This window comes from Podarcis cretensis (assembly GCF_951804945.1).
Source record: "Podarcis cretensis genome assembly, chromosome: 9".
In the NCBI taxonomy this organism is placed as follows: Eukaryota; Metazoa; Chordata; class Lepidosauria; order Squamata; family Lacertidae; genus Podarcis; species Podarcis cretensis.
The window spans coordinates 22053525-22077773 of NC_137178.1; the positions used below are offsets into that span (position 1 = coordinate 22053525).

The following is a 24249-nucleotide window of genomic DNA, read 5'->3' on the forward strand; positions in this document are numbered from 1 at the left end:
CTGCCGCCTGAGGTTGCTGCCTCACTTTGCCTAATGCTAAGGCCAACCCTGCATACTAGGGGGACTGAGATAGCTAGCAAATCTAACTTCTAACTGTCCTGTGCCTGCAGATTTTGATTTCAAGGACATAATGAAAGGTTTCACTGCATCTTATGCCATAAAGTTTACAACAGAATGGGAGAGGAAATAAATGCATCACAAAATAATCCTACAATTGGTTTCTAGAAGTTTGCATGTCTCAACTTTGAAACAAATTCAAAAATTTTTGTTTGGCATATCTGAGAAGCAGCAAACATAAAGAATTTTACATTTGAAGTATTTAAAATTCCTATACATTGTTATTTTAAGTGGTGGGGTTATTTTGGAGGGTTTCAGAATCTCGGTCAGAAAGGGAAATGAGGTTTTTCTCTCACAGTTGTACCAGAAAATGCAATGTGATGGGATATCTCAGGTGTAGCAGTGAGGAGGGGAGATTATGTGTGTGTTTTAAATAAGAGTGCACCGACTTTAAATAGGAATGGCAAAAATGCAATTAAAAGTGGCTAGTAATTAAAAATGATTAAGAGAGGCCTGACAGCGATATCACGTGTATCAGATATTAATTAAACAATGATCCAATAGAATTCAATCTATTTTGTGTTCCTGTTCAATTTAACAATCAGATTTTATAGTCTTGTTTTCTTTTAATGATCTGCAGGCTGATAATTTGGGCCCTTAGGTGTAACATAGAAACTAATGATTTAAGTGTTGAATAATAAACACATAAATGATTCTACGAAATAACAATAATAATTTCAAAGTAGGTAAATAATCAGAAAATATCACTTGCCAGAGGTACAAAGGACAGGATTGGGGAACAGGATTTATTAGCACATGTTAATTTTTAATTGGCGGGTGAAACACAGATTCAAGGGAGCAAACCCTGTAATTGTTTAATCAGAAAACTAGAATATGGGGAAATACTATACAGTGGTACCTCGGGTTACATACGCTTCAAGTTACAGACTCAGCTAGTCCAGAAATAGTACCTCGGGTTAAGAACTTTGCTTCAGGATGAGAACAGATATCGTGCTCCGGCGGCACGGCGGTAGCAGGAGGCCCCATTAGCTAAAGCGGTGCTTCAGGTTAAGAACAGTTTCAGGTTAAGAACAGACCTCCGAAACGAATTAAGTACTTAACCCGAGGTACCACTGTATAGGAAAAGTGGAACACATTGAGTGGTACCACAAGGAAAGAAAATGATAAAGACAAGAGACTGTCTCTGAAAGGTATATAGTGGGGGAAAGGGAAAAACAAGAAAAGAACATAAATACTTGTAGGAAAAAGGAGACAAGAAATGTTGCAGAAAATTTAGACTCTATAGTCTCCATGACATTCATTCAGCATTAAAAGCCATTGTACTCATTTAGTTTCAACACCATCTTCCTATGCAACATGGAACAGTGCAAACCGACAAGGAAGATGCCCGAGGCAATGGGCTCAGTTCATAAGAAAGAGCTGGACCTGGTCCCTCAGGCATTCTGACGCTACCAGATGCTTAGAAGAGAAATATGACACACTGGCAACACTTTAGAAGAAAAAGGTTATTTGCTTATTTATTTATTATTAAATTTGTATACCACCCTTCATCAAGTTCCCAGGGAGGTTCACAGCAAGTCGAAGGCCCAAACTGCAGCTTTGTCCCATTCATGAATGAAATGTACAGTGCAATTTAAAGCTGTGCTCAGGCAGGAGGTGCTGATTCCACCCCATCCCTCCACTCCTAATATGTCCCTGCATGCAGGGAGGAGGGTCTGCTCAAATTATAGCAGTTGGTGGGGAAGGGCTAGAGATCTCCATGCCATATGGCCCTTTCAATTGCCTATCCTGATTTAAATGTGAATGGGGCAAACATGCCTTCAAAGACATAGCTCTGTCATGGACGATCACATGTAGCTTAATCCTTACCAAAATAAATGCAGTGATTTTCCTGACTCTAGGTAGGGAATGTGCTCACTTTCAAGCATTTAAGGTAAGTGGGCACTAGTGTTCAGTCCAGAGCAGAGACTGTGGCAGAATCAAGCATTGGTGCTAAATGGGAGGGATCACAGTGGCCGATATGAAGAAGGAAATTCCTGAAAGTTAGCACTTGGGAAAAGTCACACAAAAGCAAATTAAATGTAAGCCTTTCTTGCCCATTTAATAATACCTTTCTTCTGCGCATAAATAGGATCTTCTTATGATATTCCAAAGGGGGGAAAAGAAACAGATCAGTGAAGATTGCAGATTTTTTTTAAAAAAAAAAGGGGGGAGGGGAGGCAGAGGAGGAAAGTATAAAACATGACAACATCAATGGGAAAGCAATGCTTAAGTGATTCTGAAAAATAGAAAAGAAACAAAATTAGGCAGGGAACATCAAGAAGGAATGGAAAAAAACAATGATGAGAAGAAAAGCACTCTGCAGCTCAAAGCCTTGTTAGTAACTTGTTCAATAAACTAAAATGCAGCAAGACAACCACAAGGCTGGTCTATTGTTGGCCATGGTGCTTGGGGCATGCAACTTCTTTTTAAAGGGGATCAACCTTTACATGTTAACCAGGGGAGGAGGAGAGGGGCATGTCTATGTATGGATTTGTACTCATCATGGCATTTCTGCCATGTAAATGACAACCAGTATGGAGCAGTGGTCAAAGGTGTGTGGGAGGGACTAGCATGGGGGAGGTTCATTTGAAACTCCACTGAGCCACGAAGCTCACTGGATGCCCTTGGGAATGTCACTATCTCTCAGTGTAACCTACCTCACAGGGTTGCTGTAAAAATAAAATGCAGAGTAGAGCACGTGCATGGACTAGCCGAGGGGGATTGACTGTATGGGCCCAAGACATAATGAATGCCTTGTTGAGATGTGGGGATGGACTTCCCCAAGTAAAAAACACTTTAGACACTAATTATCACACATGCAACAATCCACAGGGGATTTTGATAACCATCTTTCGCTCACAATGCAATCAACAAACTCCTCAAGATGTAAAACTCACTGCTCACTTTCTAGCCAATGTGCTATGCACCAACTCTAAATCCCTAGGAGGTCCTGTCCACTAAATACGTGCCAAGTGCTACAGTTATATTTCACTGAAATTATACTAAGCAAGAAAAAATTAGACCACGTTTAATTAAGAAGAAGTGTTTGTCCTGTTGATGACAGTGCAAAGGACAAATCAAGTTGTCCGCTGTCAAGCCGTCTATCGTAAGTGCATAATTTTAATTAGTGCCTCCTAAGGTTTTTAATCATCTAAGTCAAATTCAGTAAGCCAGGAATGCCATTAATTAGGAAAATAACACATAAAGTGTGAGCTAGTTGTAGAGACTAGTTCAGGTTGCTAGGCAATAGGCAAAGTTGTGTGTGTGTTTTTTTAAAAAAACCCCAACCAGCATATTGCTTTGTTTTCCCTCTTTAAGAATATTTGATGACAAATACAAGATTAAACCAAAATAAATTTAGATACATTGCATTTATATAAGAATTTAAGTTTTTTCCATTCCCTTAAAGCAGGCAAATCAACAGGCCAGAACAAATAATCACAGGGCATACTGTCTCAGAAAGCCTATTTTTACTGCTGCTAGACACCAGTCCCTCATCTACACATATTAATTAGAATCAGCAGAGATTCTTCTAAAATAAATGGTAGCTACAACAAGCTATTTGTTTATGAGAGTTCCATCAAGAAAATTCTATCTAATCTTATCTACCTACCTATCTATCTAATGCAGTCTCTGCTTCAGTACTTGGATGGGTTGTGATCTTAGATCTAATCCAAAACCTAGTTTCACATTATTCTCACTTTTTAAAATGAAAAGTGCTTCTTTCCCCAGCTATCTGTTGTCCTTTTCCACCACTTACTGCCATTGCTTCTCTATACTATTTTCATCTCTTCTCGGACCATTTGCCCTCACTGCTATTTAACCTGGCTGTGGCAACACATGTGATTTTGTTGACAACAGCATGCATCTGGTGTGATGTGATCATAGATGGTTATCATGTGGGATGCCCCAGGCAATCAGGTTAAAAAGCAATGAGGGTTGGGGATAAGGAAGGCAATGAAGAAGAAAAATGTCACTGAGCTGAATCAGCAGTCAGGGAGCAAAGAATGAGGAATATTATCACAACAGCATATAAGGTGGGCTCTTTTTTAAGTAATTAGTTTGGTTGTGGCAAATATGCTATTTAGCAGATACTGGAATGGGGACAATGTAGATTCTTATCAACAGGCATGACTAGGAGCCAAGCAATTGAAAATGAAATGCAAATGAAAAAACCAATTTGGATGGTTTGAGAAATTTGTATCTCTTTGAAAGAAGAGGCACGCTTGAAGTATTCAGGGACAGTCCCCTCCCTTACAGTTTTGGTTATAAAAGCTGGCATTTTGAGAATGAAACTAAACTTGATAAGTCTTCCTAGCCTCACAGAAGGCAGGGGGAAAGCAGGAATGGTTTAGCGTTACACGTGTACGCAACCATTGTTAGAAGGAATATTCCCTCATTCCCAATTATACTCAATCCTTGCCTCCGCACTGGCAGATGGTGAAACTAGCAAGCCTTGTACTCTGGTTAAAGTTAGGCCAGCTTGATGTGACAAACATTATTTTTGCAAAAGTTTCCAGTGTCCCATTTTGGAGGCACCGAAGCTCTTGAATGTGCTGCTTGCCTCACCCTATTTGGGTGTCCAAAGGCTCATACCATGAGGACAGAGCAGGGAGCCTGCTGTGGTTGTGTGAGACCTGCACGATTTAGAACTGATTCAACAGACTCATGGACAATAGGAGTGGCTGCTAGCCATGATGATTATGCTTTGCCTCCACTGACAGAGGAAGTATGTCTCTGAATACCAGTTGCTGAGAATTTTGATGGAACCTTTGCCTATAAATATTACCATTCTTCCAACATTATTTCTTGTGCAAAATCTCACCAAAGTATTGGGATCGCACACTCTCCCCTCCTCCTTATACACAGCCAACTTCAGTTCCACTTCTAAAGTATCTCAGTTTAGTATTACATATGAACTAGGGACTGTGCTTTAAAACAAACAAGGGGATATTCAACCAGTCAAATTGTTCAGCAAGTCATCCTCATAACCTATCATTTGAAGTTGGCATGTTTAAAAACTGACCAGTTTGTTTTAAAGGAGAATCTTAGTTCACAGGGACCAACAGAGCAACCCTCACCCTGTCTACTCATAAATAAATTCTGCTAAATTCAGTGGGGCTTACCCTGAGGTAAGTGGAATTTAGGATTGAAGGCTAAGTCCCTAATATGTATACTTCAAATTGAATCCTTAGATTCTGTGACAGTAGTTTTTCAGCATGGTCACTAAAGAGAAAGAAGCTACTCTACACCATATGTATTTATGACTTCAGCTTAAGCCACTGCTAAAAATAAGAACGAGTCCTAACAAAAAAGTTTTAGAAAACTTTTAACAAGTCTTCAAGGCAGGAACAAAATCTGTCTCATGCATCTGAGATGAAAATATAGTCTAAGTACAGCAATTAGGGAAAGCAGAAGACATTATATGAAAATTATTCCATTAAAGTACGGGTATTAACTTATTCACAATAAGGTAGAATTTAACATGATATGGTTTATAAAGCATTTGGTACACTATAAGGTCATAGAAATAATAGACAGCAATACTCTGCCTGCACAATGATGTAAAATTACTAGCTGATACCAAGGCACTTTTGAAATAAAATGCATTATCCCCCATCATAATATATACACGTGGTATGCATAAGATAAAGGCTACCTTGCAGGTTTTCTTCTCACACTATGAAATCAGTTCTAAGACTGGTTTTGTGTTTGTTAGACCTTTTTAGGATGAAGAACCCTATGGCCTTGGCTCTACATCAGTGATGGGGTACCCATGACCCTTCAGATGTCACTGAACTACAATGCCCACCATCCCTGGCCACTGGCCATGCTGACTGGGGCTGATGGGAGTTGGAGTCCAAAAATATCTGGGAGGACCACCATTTCTCTATCCCTGCTTTAGATGAATGTTGTTGCCAACCACAATAAACAGACAGTGGGAATAGGACTGAGCTTCTATATCAATACTATAAATTAACAATCGGCATTCCAAAATGTACAAGAACCCAATGACCACCCATTCTTATCTATACTTCCTCTCTGTATTTTATTTTACCTCAGTGTGTTGTAGGTTCCCTCTTGCCTCAGAAATAAAATTAATATGTAGGCAGAAAGACTAGGAACTGCGCCGAGTTTATTTACTCTGATCACATTTGAAGATTTCATTAATAAGAGACATAGTGATTGAAGACACAGAAGACCCTAAATTGGCCTCTTTATGTTGGCAAAGCCACTATTCTCTCAAACAGCTGAACTGATCTATCTGTTCAAACAATGGAGTTTGGTGGGAGAGGGGAATCAGTCATTAGAACAATAGTCTTCCATAACTACAGTGGTGCCTCGCAAGACGAAATTAATTCGTTCCGCGAGTTGCTTCGTCTTGCAATTTTTCCATCTTGCGGAGCGCGGATTCCCTGGGTATTAACGGCTTTAAGAAAAAGGAAGCAAACCCGCAAGACGTTTTCGTCTTGTGAAGCAAGCCCATAGGGAAATTCGTCTTGCGAAGCAACTCAAGAAACGAAAAACCCTTTCGTCTTGCACGTTTTTCATCTAGCGAGGCATTTGTCTTGCGGGGCACCACTGTACTGAGTGATCTTGAAAGACTTATAAAGTGCTAGCCCATAAAACAATCCCAAAGCTCCAGTTAGTGCAATATGCTGAAGGTTGTTACTCTCAAGGTTGGGAATGCCATGCCGAAACAAAATCTAGCAGCTATGCATGTTAAATACACACACTCCATGGTGTCTATCATGTCTTCCTTGGAAAAACCATGATCAAACTCTCAGTTTACTGGGAGAAGAGTTAAATCTCTAAACACAAGTTTTTTCACACCAGCTTGCCAGGAGATGTCCAGCACCATGTGGATCCCCTTTCCAGAGTTCTCAGCAACTCTAAAATAAGGCAAGAAACAGCTGGAGCTCTTCACACTGTTCGTTAGATGCTCCTGCTAATTTCTTACCTTCTTCATATTGTAGCACAAATGCGAAAAACCACCCCTATTCCCCAGATTCTCTGTACATGACAGAGGACACAGGGAGGAACAAGTTGTGATAAGCTTCTTTAAGAGACACTCACATTTATCACAGAGGGCATTCACAGTGATCACAGATGATGGTTGGCTAAGGAGCCAAGCCAAGATTTTTGGATTGTCTAAAATTGTATTGTGCTGGGGTGTGTGGAATAGATTCATAATGATCTATTTGTTTTGGACATGGAAGAACAATGGTCTCATCAGGGACCTGTTGTTTCTGAAGCAGGGAGGACCTTAACTTAAAGTTCAACTGCCACCCTATGGCTGGCCTTTAACGTAAGAACTTTGTAATAACTAACAAGACAAATATCCTTCTATTATCAGGCAAAGGGAAAACCAACTTTCACATTCTGTTCATATAAATGACTGGGCCCATTCTGCACAGGCTTCTGGGCATAGAGAAGGTATTTTTTGGAACTGTGTGCCTTTTTGATTTGAAGAGGAGCAAAAAAAGAGAAGGATATATTTTTCATTCTTTTCCAACAAACCATGCATAAAAGCAAACATACCATTGTCTAGCAGGAACACTGTCTTGGGCAGCTTGGAAGAACTTAACTGTAGTCCAGAGAGTTCCTCCCATATCCCACCCTATGACTTCCCTTGAGATTAATAAAGACGGTTTTCAGGCACAAACGTTAATTGGAACACACCACTTGAGCAGAAGACACAAGGCACTTACCATCAAAGCCATCTTCCTCTGTTCCAAGTTCATCATCTGAGCAAATGTTCAGCACATTGACCAGCATCTCTGTCACTACAAAGAAAACCACATGGAAGATGTGTGAGAGACGGAGATACCTGATGTGTCTGACACAAAAGCTGCCAGTGTAGTGGAGTTAATAACAGTCAGAGCACAAAATAACACTTTGCATATGCCAATAGCATCGGACTTTTGATGCTATTTGTGTGAATATGCAGAGTGACCAAGATTTCATGTGGTTAATAAGGGATAATTGGTACTGTCCACTGCCAAAACTGAAGGATCACTGCACAAGTAAAGTTCCTGTTTTGAAATATACAGATGTTCATCCCTCCCTTTTGGTGCCTGAACAACAAACGGAAAGCCTAGTGTCTTTTCCTCATAAGTTTGGTTTGTTGGCTCAATGTGAACAGTTTGGGTCAGGCTTTCTACAGTCCCCACTGAAGGTTTGTTACTCATTCCTCTCACTTTCTCTCATGTACTAGGCACAAGGCTGAGGTTATTGGGTGCTGCTAGTGACAAAAAATAAGATATTTTAGCTAAGTACCCAGCAATGCTTAAACAGGGAAAGAAGGCATTTCTGTCTAAATGAATGCTTCAAAGAAAAAAGCAAAACCTAGCACTAGGTGGTTGTTAATGCAAGCTGATAGCGTCTTTCTAAGGTCAGGAGACTTCTGCACCAGCACACCCTGGATTTTGCTGAAAAAGCAGTTCTGTTTAAGCTATTTTGTTGAACTTGGAGGTTAGCCTAAAATACATTTACCAAATTGTAATGTATTTGAAGCACATGGTAATGTCGGTTTTCCAAAGCTTCTCATCCTCTTAGGACTGTTTCACATACTATGCAGCAACAAACTTGGCTTTGCTACCAATGGTTGTACTCAGAGTAGACCCACTGATATTACTGACCATGAACAACTTATGTCCATTAATTTCAATGTGTCTGCTATGAGTAAACTTCAGCTGTATACAACCCCCAGTGTACATTCAACAGGAAATTGCCGTTTGTTCCATTTCCCTGATCAGTGGGTCTGCATGACACAACCATTTTCAATTATCTGCCATATTGACAAATCACATTTTTAGGTGCACAATTAGATGTATACCTAAAATAAACATGTTTATAGCAAATATGCTCTGACAGGCGGAATGGTAAGGGAAAATTGAATAGCTTCTCTACAAAGAAAGCATAATTAAAACAGCTGCCAGAACCAACTTGAAAAATTCTGGGGAAGGACTGGATTTTAGCTTCTATTTTTTAAAAATAGAAGCTAAACAGCAAATTGGGTTATAACTGAAATATTGCAAGAAAGGGGGGCTACTAATAATGGTGGACATTATGCAGATTAAATTATGAATGACATTTTTATGTAAGGGTTTTTTGTTTTTGCTTTAACCACCCTGAACTATTTAGTATCAACAGCAATGTTGGTCATCTCACTGCTCACCTAACTCTAGAATGCTTATGAATAAGTTAATAAGCACAGATAACCAAATATTGATCCTTGAAGACTTCATTCTCTACACCCCCCCCCCATTCATAGAATTGTCCATTTATTTCTACTTTTTGCTTCCTCCACATAACCAGTTCCTGATCCACAAGAGGACCACTCTTCTTATTTCATGACTGCTAAGCTTACTCAGGAATATTTGGTGAGGTACACTGTCAAAAGTTTTTTAAAAGTCCAAATGCACAACAGTAACTAGATCACCTCTATCTATATGGTTGTTGGCCCTTGCCCTTGCAGAAGCCATGCTGGTTCTGCTTCAGCAAAGCTTGTTCTTCTATATGCTTGGTGATTTTATCTTTAGCAATACATTTTACCCGTGCTTTTTTTCTAAAAAAATGTTTAAGGGTACTCTCATTTTGACTCAAGGAAATCACCATTTTATAGTTCAAAGTGGGGAAAATAAATACAGTAAATGGACAAAAGTACAAAGATTCACAGAATGTTTAGGGGTATGCATACCCCTGCATTCCCCTGGAAAAAAACACTACTTTCTACCATTTAGATAAGGCTTCAATATTTTGAAAGAAGCTTTCCTGCCTCTAATAGCTTCTTTGACTGCTCATTAACCACAAGTGCATCTTCTTGGCCCTTATGGTACTTTTCCTGTTTTGCTGTACAGACACCAGCTAAGCTTCTGATATTGTGATTTTCAAAAACTCCTAACCCCCAAGCATAGCTAGAATGACACTCAAGGCACACAGGATCTAAATTCCTACCGTTCCATCCTAAAAGGCATTCTGTATGTCCCCCACCTTTGTGAGGGCTTTGGAAACACAAGCTGTGCTTTTTCTTTGAGTAGAAAGTAACCACAAGCCACTGTTGTTCTGCTCAAAGTTATGCAAGTCAGTTTAAAATCAGTATCAATAAAAGCCGACTAACACATTGAGATACCCACCCAACCTCTTGAAACAGCAGAAAGCGACAAAACACAAACTAGGATTTGTGGCATATGTCCGAAATTTCTTGGACAAAACTGGCATTCGGCCCTCGCAAACAGAGTCCAGGAGGAAATCACTGAAATATCCGGGAAAATCTGGATGTATGGCAGCCCATGTCAGAAATATAGATTTTGGAGAATTTCATTAAAAATAGCTCAACACCTTTTGTGTCTGAATTTTGACTTTTTGAACTATGGCAACCCAAACCATGAATAGAGGTGGGGGAAAGTAGGAAACTGGAGCCAAAAGCTACAAAATGAGATAGTCCAGTAGGTTTTGCTGGGAAATGAATTTCAAAGGTGTGGAACCACGACAGGAACATCCTTGAACCATTCACTAATTGTTTTAATTTGTGCATATGTGAGATTTGGAGAGTGGGTCTCTTCAAGCCTTGGGGTTAGGAAGCAGAAATTCCAAACCAAAAGCCGTGAGTCATTCTTTTAGTTTTTGAGAAAGTTTGAGATCTGATATCTTATTTAAAAAATTTAAATAATGTCTAATTTATGTATGACACCTCCTATAATTACCTGCTCCATCTCTATTTACATTGAAACAAAAAATGACTGTACTATAGAAGCTTTAAGTAAAAACAGATTCTCCCAAGCTATGCGGATTTCTTACAACTTAGATACTTGCATTGAGGGAAGTTGTATAGGAGAAGTGATGAAAGAGAGCAAGAGCCTCAATTTGAGAAACACTGACATAAAGGCCTGCTGTAAAGAGGCCAGAAAAATAACGATGCTAAACTCCCCCCCCCCCCGTTATCTCTGATAACTCATCCGCTCAGAAAATTGAATGAATTTCAAAGGAAGGTAGAACGGAAATATCCTAACAGTGTACACCACCACAATAAATAAAAATCACTTTTGCTGTTAAGAAAAGGTTGGGAACAAAAAGAACTTCTGTTGATCATACTGCAGACCTCAGCGCATCATAAAGAAGGTTTTCTCCCTTAAGGCACATTTCTTAGGCCTCAGAATATCTTGTGCATCAAGGTGTGACAGGTCACTTTTAGTGAACAGCCCATTTCCCTCAGCCTAGTCCATAGAGAAACTGTTTTCGTGAAGAAAGGAAGTTACTTACCTTTCTCTCCAACAAATGGCAAAGACCATGTAAAAACATCCATGAAATTTGGAAGCCAGTAGGGATGTGGAGAACAATTAAACTGTCTGATATTCATAACGTTGTTCTCATATTTCAATACTGCAGCTATAAAAGAAAGGAGAAGTCATTCGTTACTATCATATGCCTGGGCCCTGATCCTCCATCATGGATGGTAAACTTTTGACGAAAGTGAGGGGTGAGACCCTGTCAGCATATAACACAACAGAGCATATATCATGCTCAGAAATATGTAACAAATGGCTGCCCATTTGTTATTGACTGGGCCACATTCAGAGTGTTGCTATTTGTATATAAAGCCCTCATCAGCTTGGGATCAGTTTCTTTGAAGGATCACTTCATTTCATATCTGTCCACTTAGATATGTGGAACTGGCATTTTTACGTGTCACATATTATTTTTTGCACTTGTAAGAAATTAGTATTTTAGGCTTAGCAGCACCTACCCTTTCAAACTCCCTGACAATTGATACTGGACAAGAACCTTCACTGTTTTGTTTTCAGTGCCTGCTAAAAAGCAATTGTTCCAGAAAACCTGGTAACTTTGACACACAATTTTAATAGGTATAAGTGTTTTAAAGCTGATGGTTGTTTATAAGTTATGAAACTTGCGTTTAATAATTGTTTTTTTTTGGTATTTTAAATGAATATTTCAGACTGTCTTGTAAACTACTTAGTTCTTTTGTTCTAGCAGCTACTTCTTAGGGAGGAACGAATCCACCTACTTCTGGTCCGTGTCCACTTTGTATATGTTCATTGAAATGTCTGCTCTAACTTTTTCCACATCAATCTGAATGGGTTTTTAAAAAAACAAAACAAAAACCTACACAAAAATGTGCAATATTTTGAACGTTGCACATTCAAAACTTTTGCATGCACTTTATCCAAAAATATAATAAAAGGAAGAGAAATGTGAAAATTGAATGATAACTACATTCTGTTCTGCATGTTAGTGTGGGAAGCAAATTAGGTTGGTTCATTTAAAAATGCAGCCTGGATGAAATCCTTGAGAATCCGTATTGCTTCCTTGCTGTGGGCCATTGCACAGTTACTTATTTATAAAGGTGGAATGTCATTTTGTAATTGTGTAGGCTACTTCACCAGAAGCTCATTTACTGAAAATTGGGGGACTGTACTGTGGACATGCATGAACTCAGTTCACCAACCAATTTAACTTAACCAATTTAACTTAATTAATGAACAGCTTCCAGATTGAATTTATGCCTTGTACCAGCTAATATAATTTCAACAGAAAAGAGAATTCACGACTGAGGTGGTGGGCGATTCATTATACATTCTCAATCATTTTTTGTAAAAAGTGGCCTCAGGAGAGACTTAACTGGGTTGCTCTAAGAGCTGCAGGAGGAGATGTACAACATTTCCCCTATACTGTTTCTCCAGTGTAAATCATCCTTCAAAGCTGCAATTTACCCATGCAAGCGACATATGGGTACCTGTCAAGTGGAATTCTAACCTCTAATGAAGAAGGTAGGCCCTCACAGATGATAGGAGACACACAATTTGACATTATGTCAAATTGTAGGTTGTTGTTGGCCATCATCTTGTGTTAAGTACCCAGGTCAAGAAGCAAAACAAATATATGGCCAAAGCATCCTCCATTAGTTATGGAACTACTATTAACGTGCACGTGTGTGTGTGTGTTTATATTACAGTGTGTGTGTATTTATATAAAAAGTTACTTTCCTAAATATTTCTATTGTTTTCTCTTAACCTAACACAAGTACAGTGGTACCATGGTTCTCAAACGCCTTGGTTCCCAAATGCTGAAAACTCGGAAGTGTTTCGGTTTTCGAATGTTTTTCGGAAGTCAAATGTGTGGTGCAGCTGTTGGCTATTGTTTCCTGGGCGCCTGAACCAACCAGAATCTGCGCCTTGGTTTTTGAACATTTCAGAAGTCAAACGGACTTCCAGAATGGATTAAGTTTGCACTTTTGTTTTTGCTATTTATTTTGCGTTTTTGTTTTTGAGGCTTTTTCAGTTAATTTGTTTTTGTGACAGTGTGGAATCCAGTTCAGCTACTGATTGATTGTGTGACTGCGGAAATGGATAAAAGCCCCCCATCCAAACAATGACTATCATCAATGCAGGTGAGGAAAAAAAATAAATTTATTTTTATAATCTGGAATACTGTCCTATTTAATTTATTGTATAGTACATTGATTATTGCTTTCATTTTTGATCAAGGGTCTCATTAGATAGTAAAATTCATGTTAAATTGGTGTTTTAGGGGTTCTTTTTAAAAGTCTGGAACAGATTAATCCATTTTGCATTACTTTCTATGGGAAAGCGCGCCTTGGTTTTGGAATGCTTTGGTTTTGGAACAGACTTCTAGAACGGATTAAGTTTGAAAACCAAGGTACCACTGTAAAGGGTTAAATATTGGGACCCCAAGATCAGAACAGCTAGGTAGTCCCCCTGCCCCACCCCTCAAATTCCACTCCTGCTAGATGTCACCATGGACCCCTTAGAGCCAAAAGTATTTGAGATCAGGGAAATGATCTGATCATGTATCTCTCACCAGCTCCAAAGTTCTGTGCAGCTAAGGATTTTGTTGTAATCTTAGATTCCAACCACATCTTCGCACTTACATCCCCCTACTAACAGCGTGAACCACCAAGATCTCTGCTGTGCTTGTGAAGGAGATATAAAAAGAATGGAGCATATGCTGTTTTTTGACCTTCCCTTTAACATTATGTTATTTTAGGACAGATACATAGGCTCTGATTTCTAGAAAAGACAAAAATGCTTTGCCATTCTCTTATATGCAAAGTATAAGCGAGCCAGTAATTTCAATGTGACCTCTCTTATTTACTTCTGGTCACTTTTCTTTTCTAGCATATATAATACTCAAAATGAAGATATTTCTCAGCACGAACCAGGGGCCTTGTTCACCTTTCACACTAAATCAAACCATGTCTTAGTGCCAAAGTGCAGACTCTGGGAGACGAGATTGTGGATGCTTTGCGAGTTCCCTATCATTCTGCTGCTGTGCTAAGCCATGTGTTGTCCAAAGCTGGGGTGTGTAGTTTAGATATCTACAGACGAAACAAGAGGCACAAGCGAGGTTCATTCAGCTTGAGGCTTGCTTGGGCATGATCTCGGATTTCGACAACATGCTAAGCCAAACCATGACTTAGCTAAGTGTAGTATAGCAGCAAAAGAACTGGGCAAAACGCAGCTTGGCTGTTCATGTGAACATGTGATTTGGCTTAGTATGGAAGGGTAAGTAAAATGAATTACTGCTATCACTGATGCCAAAATGAAAAACCCAGCTATTTTATGAAATATTTATAGGGGGCCCTAAAATCCTTCTACTGGTCAAGTTCCCTCATATGGCTGAAACATTAAAACTAATACTTATAATTTATGAAACCTAATATGATGCATTTGAAAAAAGCAGTTCTAGAAAGAAGGTTCTAAAAAATCCCCACCACCACCGAAAGAGCAGTTGGCTAAAACATAAATGTTTTTAGGATTTTTTTTTTAAAGTGATAAAATGAATAATTCATCCAGAGAATCTAAAAGCTACTTTAACTTACATCACATCAATAATTTATGCTGCTGATATTGCTCTCAAATATAAGTAACTTTAAAACAACTATTCAAACTGCTTTTCAAAAAAGCTTTCTTTATTTTAAAGGCTGGGAGCAGGGCAGGGGGGAAGTACCTTAGCCATTATTCAAAAAAGCAAAAGGAAAACATGCTTTATCACCGATCGATGTTAAAAGAAACTCCAAAAAAATTAACTGAAACCAAAGCACAGATTAAATGGGAGAGTTTGGTTTTGCATGTTCTTTCAGTAGCCTTGTGCTGCCATATCTATATTGTTTAAGGATTGCCAATTTTCAAATATTGTACAAAAGATAATTATGCTGCCCATTAAGCTTTCAGAGAAAAATATATCAGCGCTTCCTAGAATTACTTTTTACTATTATCAAATGCAACTGCATGACTTGATTGCTTTCTGTATTCTGTAGTGGGAGTGAAGCTCTAGCTGTAGGCAGAAACTGATAATCATTCTAGCACTGTTCACCTGCTCTTGGAAACCCTAATCATCTGCAACGGGGATCTCCCGGCACTGACTGACTGATGGCCTGAAAGTTGACTATGGATATCTCTATATGGCAGTTGTTGGCACACACAGTTTAGTGCTTCTAAATCGTGAGACTTATCCTTGTGGGACTGGAGAATCTCAGATTACTGTCCTCTTGGGACCCTGTCAGGATCATAGCTGTCAACTTTTTTGCGAGAAATCCTATTTGGAATAAGGGAATTTCCCTTTAAAAAAGGGAAACGTTGACAGCTATGGTCAGGATTCTGTTAGCTGATGCAGTACTGCATTCCTCATGCAACTGAGGCAGCAACCCTGTGCATTGTTTCTTGCAGATAACTTTCATTAGACTCAGTAACGCTTCTAAGTTAACATGAAATGGGCTGGACTGAACATCTGACGTTGTGTGCATGCATTAAGCAATTCAGGTTGACTGTTCAGGGCATCTGTGCTTTGAACTTGCATTTTTAACACTTGAGGGCCCAAGTATGAATTAGTGACTTGTATCTGCAAACCATCAATCAGAAATTACATACCTGTGGGTGCATACAAACCACACATTTAAAGCACCTCCCCCACCACCCACTGCCAAAATAATCCTGGAAACTGTTGATTTGCTTTTCATAAATATAATTCACAACATCCTTTACAAGCTATAGTTTCCAGGATTCAGGGGATTTCTTTGGGTTGGGGGGAGTGCTTTAAATGTACCTTAAATGTATATGCAGCCCTCAGTAGATCTTTTGTAACTCCCACAAACAACACTGAAAAACACAATGCTTTTCAGTGAAGTCAATTCGTTGAGCTATAAATTATCACACAATAACGTAATGAATGATGCACAGGCATGTGTGAAACAAGCCAGAATTTCAATGGCTTTTTGAAATTCAATGTTCTTCCAGGTTTAAAATAGGGGGTGGGGGACTTCAGACCTGGAGCCAAATGTGGCCACCCAGATCTGTTTGACCTGCAGGTTAAATCTCCTCAACCATACTAGCTCTCCCCAGACCACGCCTTTCACTGACCCTTGTCTGTGCCCTCCCTGAGTGTATCTGCCTGCATGGGCTGTATCCTTGAAAACTGATGATGACTCTCTGTTGCCTGATTGGAGGTAGAAGTGTGTATAGAAACCGGACTACAGTACAAAGGTTAAATTTACATTCATTGCTCTGTTCACTTTTACCGCTGGTCCTGCCCACCACTGATAGGTGGCCCCTGGAAAGTTGCACAGAAGGCAATGCGGCCCCTAGGCTGCAAAAGGTTCCTGCCCTTGCTTTAAAGTAATCTAAAGAGCACTGCAGGACACAGTGGGAAAATATTTGAATATTTGTGATTTTAAGTTGTTATAAACTGTTATTAATATTGAGTTTTAATGTTTAATGACCCACCCTGGGGCCGTATGGTGAAGGGCAGGTAATTAATAATGACCATGATAATAATAATAATAATAATAATAATAATAATAATAAGACTTTAGTTTTTGAAATCTGTCTTCATACATCTGAAAATTTACAATTTGCAGATAGGAAAAGACCCCCCAGAGGCAGTTAATCCACAAATCCATTCACTTAATACAAAAACTGTGTAATAAGAATCAACCTTGAACTAAAGGGAAGTTTAAAAAACACACAATCGAGGTAGAACAATGGAAGAGGAAATAAGTAAGTTAAAGCAAAGCTAAGTTTGCAGGGGCAAGAAGTTCTCTTACCTTTGTTATTGTATACATCTAGATAGTTTGGTGCTGAGAAAATTGTAATTAATGAAGGGAAACCTGTTGTCTGGCTTTTCCTGTACATACGATACCTGTAACAAATGGCAAAGTAACCTTATTAATACCATAAAATTCTCTGATTTATATCTTGTCACAGATACAGTCACATAAATACACGTTGCGCGTATTTCACAGAGACTTGTATGTGCATCATTGCAATTATTTTAGAGAAGATGAGTACGTACTGGATAGACCACAGACTTACAGGTAATTAAGAAGTCAATGGGAAAAGTTTGTGGACAACTTTTGTTGGGTTCATTTGTGTTTTGGACAGGCATAGGTCTTCCTCACAGGTCTTCCTCCAGGAAAATGAGTTAGAACGAAGCATGTGCAGCTTTATGAGTCTGCTTGGGCACAATAAGCTGCTTTCGGGTGCTTCTCTCCACCTCTGAAAAGCAATCTGTGGCACACTATGGACTAGGGGAGTGAAGGATGCTTTAAAATAGCCAGCTCTCCAAATAAAAAGAAACAATGTGGTGTATCCAAAGACTACGGTTGGAAGGCTCCTTGCACAAGAATTCTTCTCTATCCCATGGTCCCTGCATGTCCTAAAGCCTCTCAGAAGGGCTGGACAACGTTCCTAAATTATTTAATACATCCTAGGCCAGGACACGTGCTGCTGTACTAGGAGGTAGGAATTACCCCAAACTGTGCAGAGGAATCTTGGCATTTTGAAACCCTGATCCAAGCTAATGTGTTTCTGGACCTACAAAAAACAAAACACATACACCCCACCCCGGTATTTTGTGCACAAAATATATAAGGTTCTGCTACTGACATCAAAGTGCTCAAACCTTAAAAAATAGTGTGTGGGGATGTGGGACACAAAATATTCTGATATACGCTCAGTTTTTCTCTCGGCACATTTACACTTGCTTGTGGTGACAAAAATGTTACTGTCTCAGCGGGCCTATATTTAGTCAGTCAGCAATGAAAATGAAAAACCCCAGAATTTTGGAATCAAACCAACAAAAATTATATTTTCTCCCTAGCAAGAGGCAAAGCAAGGATCAGCAACAGCATTTTAGTTCCCTGACTTATATAAAATCTCTATAGCTCTTGGCAACAAAATGGAGAAAAAGAAAAAGGAAAAGAACAGTATGCTACCACTTCTACTCTAATTGCATATTGAGGTTCTGTAGCAATATCTGGCTTTCGGTACACCAAGAGCAAAAACAAAACTTGAGGAATTTGGGGTACATCAATAAGGATACTGAGAGTATTTTACAGGTATGTGTACTACAGCCATCTGCAATAGTGCAGGTGGGTCTCCCAGGTTGTCTCTTTGTTTATAACAGCAGCCTGATGCACCCTGTGGCAAACCAATTTTGGAATACAGGGAAATTTCAAAGGCAGCTGGCAATCTTGGGAACTGCTTAAAGCGGGGAGGGAATTCCTAGGGTCACTAAGATCTCTGGTATAAATATCCTTGTTATTTTGTCATATAGTAGCAATAATATTTTGTTCAGGGTGTCCTTTTGCACAGTTCAAATTTGTTAGCTCTTCACCGAAGGAAATTCTTCAACCAAGGAAATTACCCAGCATCAATGGTTGCTCTGACCATCCTGGAAAGAGTAGTAATCAGCTTGTGTGAGCTGTACCACTATCATCATTGCAACTTATTAATAGCCTTCAAAAGAGGTTCAGTTATATGGATCTGAACCTACCAGGCTACATTCAAGGTATTGGCACCAACATATAAGGCCCTATACAGCTCGAGAGCAGGTTACTTGAGAGACCACCATATCATTTATATACTCAGCAGGTCACTGTGGTCTGCAGGAGAACTTCTCTTGCAAGTTCCAAGGATCTTAGGAGTCCATTCCACAGTAATTTGGAGCAAGGCTTTTAGTGTGATTGCTCCTGTTCTGTGGAACAGTATTCCACAGAGATATAACAGGCCCCTACTCTCTGTGATTTCTGGATAAAATTTTAGTTGTAACAAGCTTTCCCAGATAGATGAATAGGTCTCTGGGTGACACTGGATCAGTCAAGCATTCTCAGTCTGACCCACCTCACAGAGCTGTTGTGAGGACAAAATGGGGTCAGACATCACATGTACGCTGGTTTGAGCTCCTGGGAGGACAGGTTGCATATGAATGTAAGAAAGAAGGGAGGAAGGGAGGAAGTGAGGAAGGGAGGGAGGAAGGAAGGAAGGAAGGAAGGAAAAGAAGAAGGAGGAGGAGGAGGAGGAGGAGGAGGAGAGTTGTTTTGATTTGATATCCCGCTTTATCACTACCTGAAGAAATCTCAAAGCGGCTAACATTCTCCTTTCCCTTCCTCCCCAACAACAAACACTCTGTGAGGTGAGTGAGGCTGAGAGACTTCAGAGAAGTGTGACTAGCCCAAGGTCACCCAGCAACAGCATGTGGAGGAGCGGAGACACGAACCCGGTTCACCAGATTATGAGTCTACCGCTCTTAACCACTACACCACACTGGCTCTGGAAGGAAGGAAAGAAGGAAAGAATAGTGTTCTGGAAATTTTTGGGGTTTCTTGATGGGAAATAATGGCTGACCAACTTCCTTTAAAACTGCAGTTTGAATAGAATGCTGGGTGAATTTCAGGATGTATAGGAAACAATCAATTGATTGCCCTGAACCCGGAAATTACCCCAAAATGTCACAAAAACACCACAGAGATCAGATGTGGAGGGTCTCCATATCTAGGTATATTTAGTGCAAAAAACAAGAGAAGGCTTTTTCTCCTAGAACCATCTGCCCTGGAGGTAGGGATGAACTGATCCGCCAGTTTGGGTTTCTCCTAGTTTCTCATTTTACCAATCTGAAGTCAAGTTCTCCACATCTGTGCACTAGTTTGTATTTTGTCAAAATAAATCTTTACAAAAATATGTCATCATTTTAGTGTAGATCCCTCACGTTTCCATATTCAATTTTGCCAAATATACACATTTTTTGTATGCCATTTCCCCTAATAAAATGCATGTTGTATGCTATTTTCTTCATGCACACTTAACCCTGATATACACATTTATGTATATACTGTTTGTTTGCTTGGAGAATCACATTGCATTAAGATGTGGACCGAATGAAATCTCTTCTCCATTCTCCATCCCCATCGTTCAGCCCAGACACTGAGATCCAGCACCGAGGGCCTTCTGGTGGTTGCCTCATTGTGAGAAGTGAGGTTACAGGGAACCAGACAGAGGGCCTTCTCGGTAGTGGTGACCGATGTGAAGGAAATAAGCAGCTATCTTCTCTTTAAAAGACACCTGAAGGCAGCCCTGCTTAGGGAAGTTTTTAATATTTGATGCTGTTTTGTTTTTAACACTCGATTGGAAGTGCCCAGAGTGGCTGGGGAAACTCAGCCAGATGGATGGGGTATAAATAAATAATAATAATAATAATAATAATAATAATAATAATAATTGTTGTTGTTGTTGTTGTTGTTGTTGTTGTTATTATTATACAAGAAGAAGAAGAAGAAGAGTTTGGATTTGATATCCCGCTTTATCACTACCTGAAGGAGTCTCAAAGCAGCTAACATTCTCCTTTCCCTTCCTCCCCCCACAACAAACACTCTGTGAGGTGAGTGAGGCTGAGAGACTGCAGAGAAGTGTGACTAGCCCAAGGTCACCCAGCAGTTGCATGTGGAGGAGCGGGGAAGTGAACCCGGTTCACCAGATTACAAGTCTACCGCTCTTAACCACTACACCACACTGGCTCTTACAGGACATCTAGTTAGCACCCTGTTTATGGTTTTGTTTTGTTTTCATGCCACAGGCTCGTTTTCTTCAGTAGATATTTTTAAAATGATCTCACTAATACTTTTTTCAAATAAAATAAAATGCTGCTCTATATTTTACCAATTTGGTCTTTCATACTTCTGGAACTTTTTTGGCTGATGGGTGCTTTAAAAATTTTTTTTTATACAGTATTGTTAGCTGCTTTGAGCACCCTTGGAAGAAAAGACAGAGTACAAATTTATGAAAACAGAGTATATGGCACACATAACTAGATGAAATGAGGATACCATGCTACTTAAATGTGGAAGACCTTGTAATACATTCATAAATTATGGCTCTTCTATCTGAGTTTCAATAATTTATATTCCTTCCATCTGTGGTTGTGTAAAAAGTATTGGTATTTTAGCCATTAGGATGAGCAAAGTGGAAGCACAGAGTGGCACTTCCTTTCAGTGACCTAGAAAATATATTCCTGTTTCAAACTGTGCCTCTCCAAAGAGCCCTGCAGGTTCGGAAAGTTAACAAGCTGTAAAGAGCTGATATATATGCTCCTGCTGTTTATCAGCTGAGCAAGGGAAAGCCCTTGTTCTAATTATATCATCACAGTATACTTTAATTTGAGCAGAGGGCCACCCAAACTGCTTTGAGTGCCAGAACTGTGCACCCTGGTATATTTTAAAAATTAGAACTGTATCTGAACCCTTGTAGGAGGCACTTCCTGCACCAGCAGGAAACCCTAGTTAGAATTTGGGAACAAGAATTGTAGGTAAGATATAGGGGTTTGGACATTACACCATTTTAAAGAGGCTAAACGTATCCCATTTGTTTCTCCATCTGCTAGAGAGCCAGGGTTTCAGGATGCGGTCAAGATTCCCTAAAACCACATCAAAAGTAAAAGCAACATACCCTGAAAAGTCAATATTCAACTGTTTTTAAACACCAGTCCTTTCCCTTTTACATTCTGAAAGATACCGAACAAGCACTTCACCTTAGCAATGTAAGAAATGTACAGATGGCAACATGCCGGAAAATAATTTATTCAAAAAACAAGGAAAGCCACTCACCCGGCATCCTGGGCTTCATGGGCTCGGAGTATAGATAATAAGTTATTGTGCTGTAGGAAGTCACAAACAGCAGGGTAACTGTTGGGGCAGGAAAAGAAGCATGTTTTAATAAAACAAAAACAAAAACAGAGAAGGTGCCTTAGCCTCAGACACTCACAAATACATAAATATATACATAAACGTAAATGTTACTGAGTTCAATGGAAAGCAGCACTGGGAAAAAAGCCTATCACTGTATCCCCTACTAGCCAAAAACATAAGCTGCAAGTTAACTCCAGAAAGTCACTGGCCAGTTTTAGACACAATGGAAGGCCAGGGTTTCCTGTTGTATGAATGGGCCACATTCTTGCATACTCAATCTCTACCGTTGGTTTGTTTTGCATCTCAAAAAGAGGAGATTGGCTTTAAATTCCCCATACTTCTCTGGTGTGCCCCAACTCGGAGAACTGTAGTTTGTGAAAATCATGGCTCAAACAAGGCTAAGGCTGCTTAAACTGTGGTTTAAACAAACAAGTTTTCCAAGTTGAAAGGACACTGTGCTTAGAACTGGAAGTAGATTGCTTTGGAACTTCCTTCCCTGTCCCTGACGCACCTCCTTGGGGAAAATGGTTGGTCACTGAGTGAAGCCCAGAACAGGACATTTGCTACTGTCAAACATGGATTCCATGGATTCAGAAGCCCCATCCTCCCTTCAAGAGATTCAGAAATTAGATTCCAAGTAGCTGCATTTCAATTCAGTTTAAATGATTTGAGGTTTGCTGTAGCTGTTTCCCAACTTTATTCTTTCTACAAAGATGCTGGTGCCTTTAGAGAGAAAGTTAGGAAAAGGAGGATCAGCCTTCTATTTCTGTCTCAATACCAATGTGAATGCACTTAGCAGCTACTTAAATTCTCCGTGGGTACCTCATGCTAACCCACAAAAAGCCACACATTTAGTACCAAGTATAGGATTTAGGAAACTTTATAAACTGCAGTTCTCTGGAGAGAGAGGGGTGGTGGGAAAGAGGGAGAGAAGTTGAGTAATAAAAGGATATTCTTCATTTCACTGAAATATACACAAATTTCAACATGCTGAGGATTAGCCGAGTCTGAATACTGGTGTTGTGTAGATCGCCTGCACTACCATTTAATGGATTTAGTGGAGCTGTGGGCATGTCCATACAAATACAGCAAAGCTCTTTTGTCTAGATCTAGAGTACTTCTGTGATGTGAAGCTTCTGTCTGATTTCAGAGACTGAATCCTTTACCACCACCGATGTATTAAATGTGGTACTTTCTAACACGCTGAATAATGTATTCTGGTGTGTATGTTCTACACATAGTTAAGCACATAAGGAAGCCTTGGTTGCGGCATGTGCCCTTTTCCAGCACACGTAAAATGGCACAGACAATCCTGACTTCCAGGGGCTGGGTTTTTACTTAACGAACAGACTGGTGAGTGGCCAACCCAGTACAGCTGTATTATTGCACTTTTCCATGAATGGATCAAACCAGGTTTTCATCTGTTCCAGTAGACTGTCCTCAACACTGGCTCACCAAATGCTTCGAGGAAATCCACTCCACCACATGAAAACAGCAGCCTCCCCCTGTTCAGCAAATGATATAATTCTGAGCAAAATGGAATCCCCATGCTGAATCATGGCTAATAGTCACTGTCAGTCCTGTCCTCCATAAATCTGTCTAATGCCATTTTAAAACCAGCTACATCTAGAGCCATCACCATACCTTGTGACAGCAAATTCCATAAATGAATCATGTATAGTGTTAAGAAGTACTTTTTTTTGGGGGGGGGAGTCCCGTCCTGAATCTACTGCCAGTCAATTTGTCTATCCTGAATCTACTGCCAATCCATTTCACTGGGTGTCACTGAGTATTATGAGAGAGAGGCAGTAAATTCTTCTCCACAGACCTCTGTCACAAACCTCTATTACCATAAGCCTCTTTTCACAGGGGTGGCAAAAAATGATGGCCTCTATATGTTGCTGAACTCCCATAGATCCCAGCTGGCACAGCCAATGCTCAGGGATAATGGGATTTGTAGTTTAACAACAGATGGAGAGCACTGTGTTGGCTGTTCCTGTTCCATCATCTCCTCTCTATGTTATCTCTTTTTCCTAAGCTAAATAGCCACAAACACCTTCACTTTCTTTGAAGAGAAGATGCTCTGTCCACTTGGTTGTTCTGTTTGTTGCAGCTTCTTCAAGTTCCAGATG

At 39.7% G+C, this 24249-nt stretch overlaps 1 protein-coding gene across 5 annotated transcripts in view; it reads right to left on the reverse strand.

Annotated features, from left to right (window-relative positions):
- The window catches only part of PPP3CA (protein phosphatase 3 catalytic subunit alpha), a 186103-nt gene that overhangs the window by 13023 nt on the left and 148831 nt on the right, over nucleotides 1-24249 (reverse strand). For 2 of the 5 annotated variants that reach the window (XM_079990248.1, XM_079990251.1), the window contains exons 7-11: nucleotides 22037-22114; nucleotides 17204-17298; nucleotides 11386-11511; nucleotides 7833-7907; nucleotides 2189-2215 (exon numbers count right to left, since the gene is read on the reverse strand). In XM_079990248.1, the coding sequence (XP_079846374.1) occupies nucleotides 2189-2215; nucleotides 7833-7907; nucleotides 11386-11511; nucleotides 17204-17298; nucleotides 22037-22114 (401 nt within the window). The remainder of the gene's footprint in view (nucleotides 1-2188; nucleotides 2216-7832; nucleotides 7908-11385; nucleotides 11512-17203; nucleotides 17299-22036; nucleotides 22115-24249) is intronic. The other 3 variants (XM_079990250.1, XM_079990252.1, XM_079990249.1) reach the window with 2 other exon arrangements.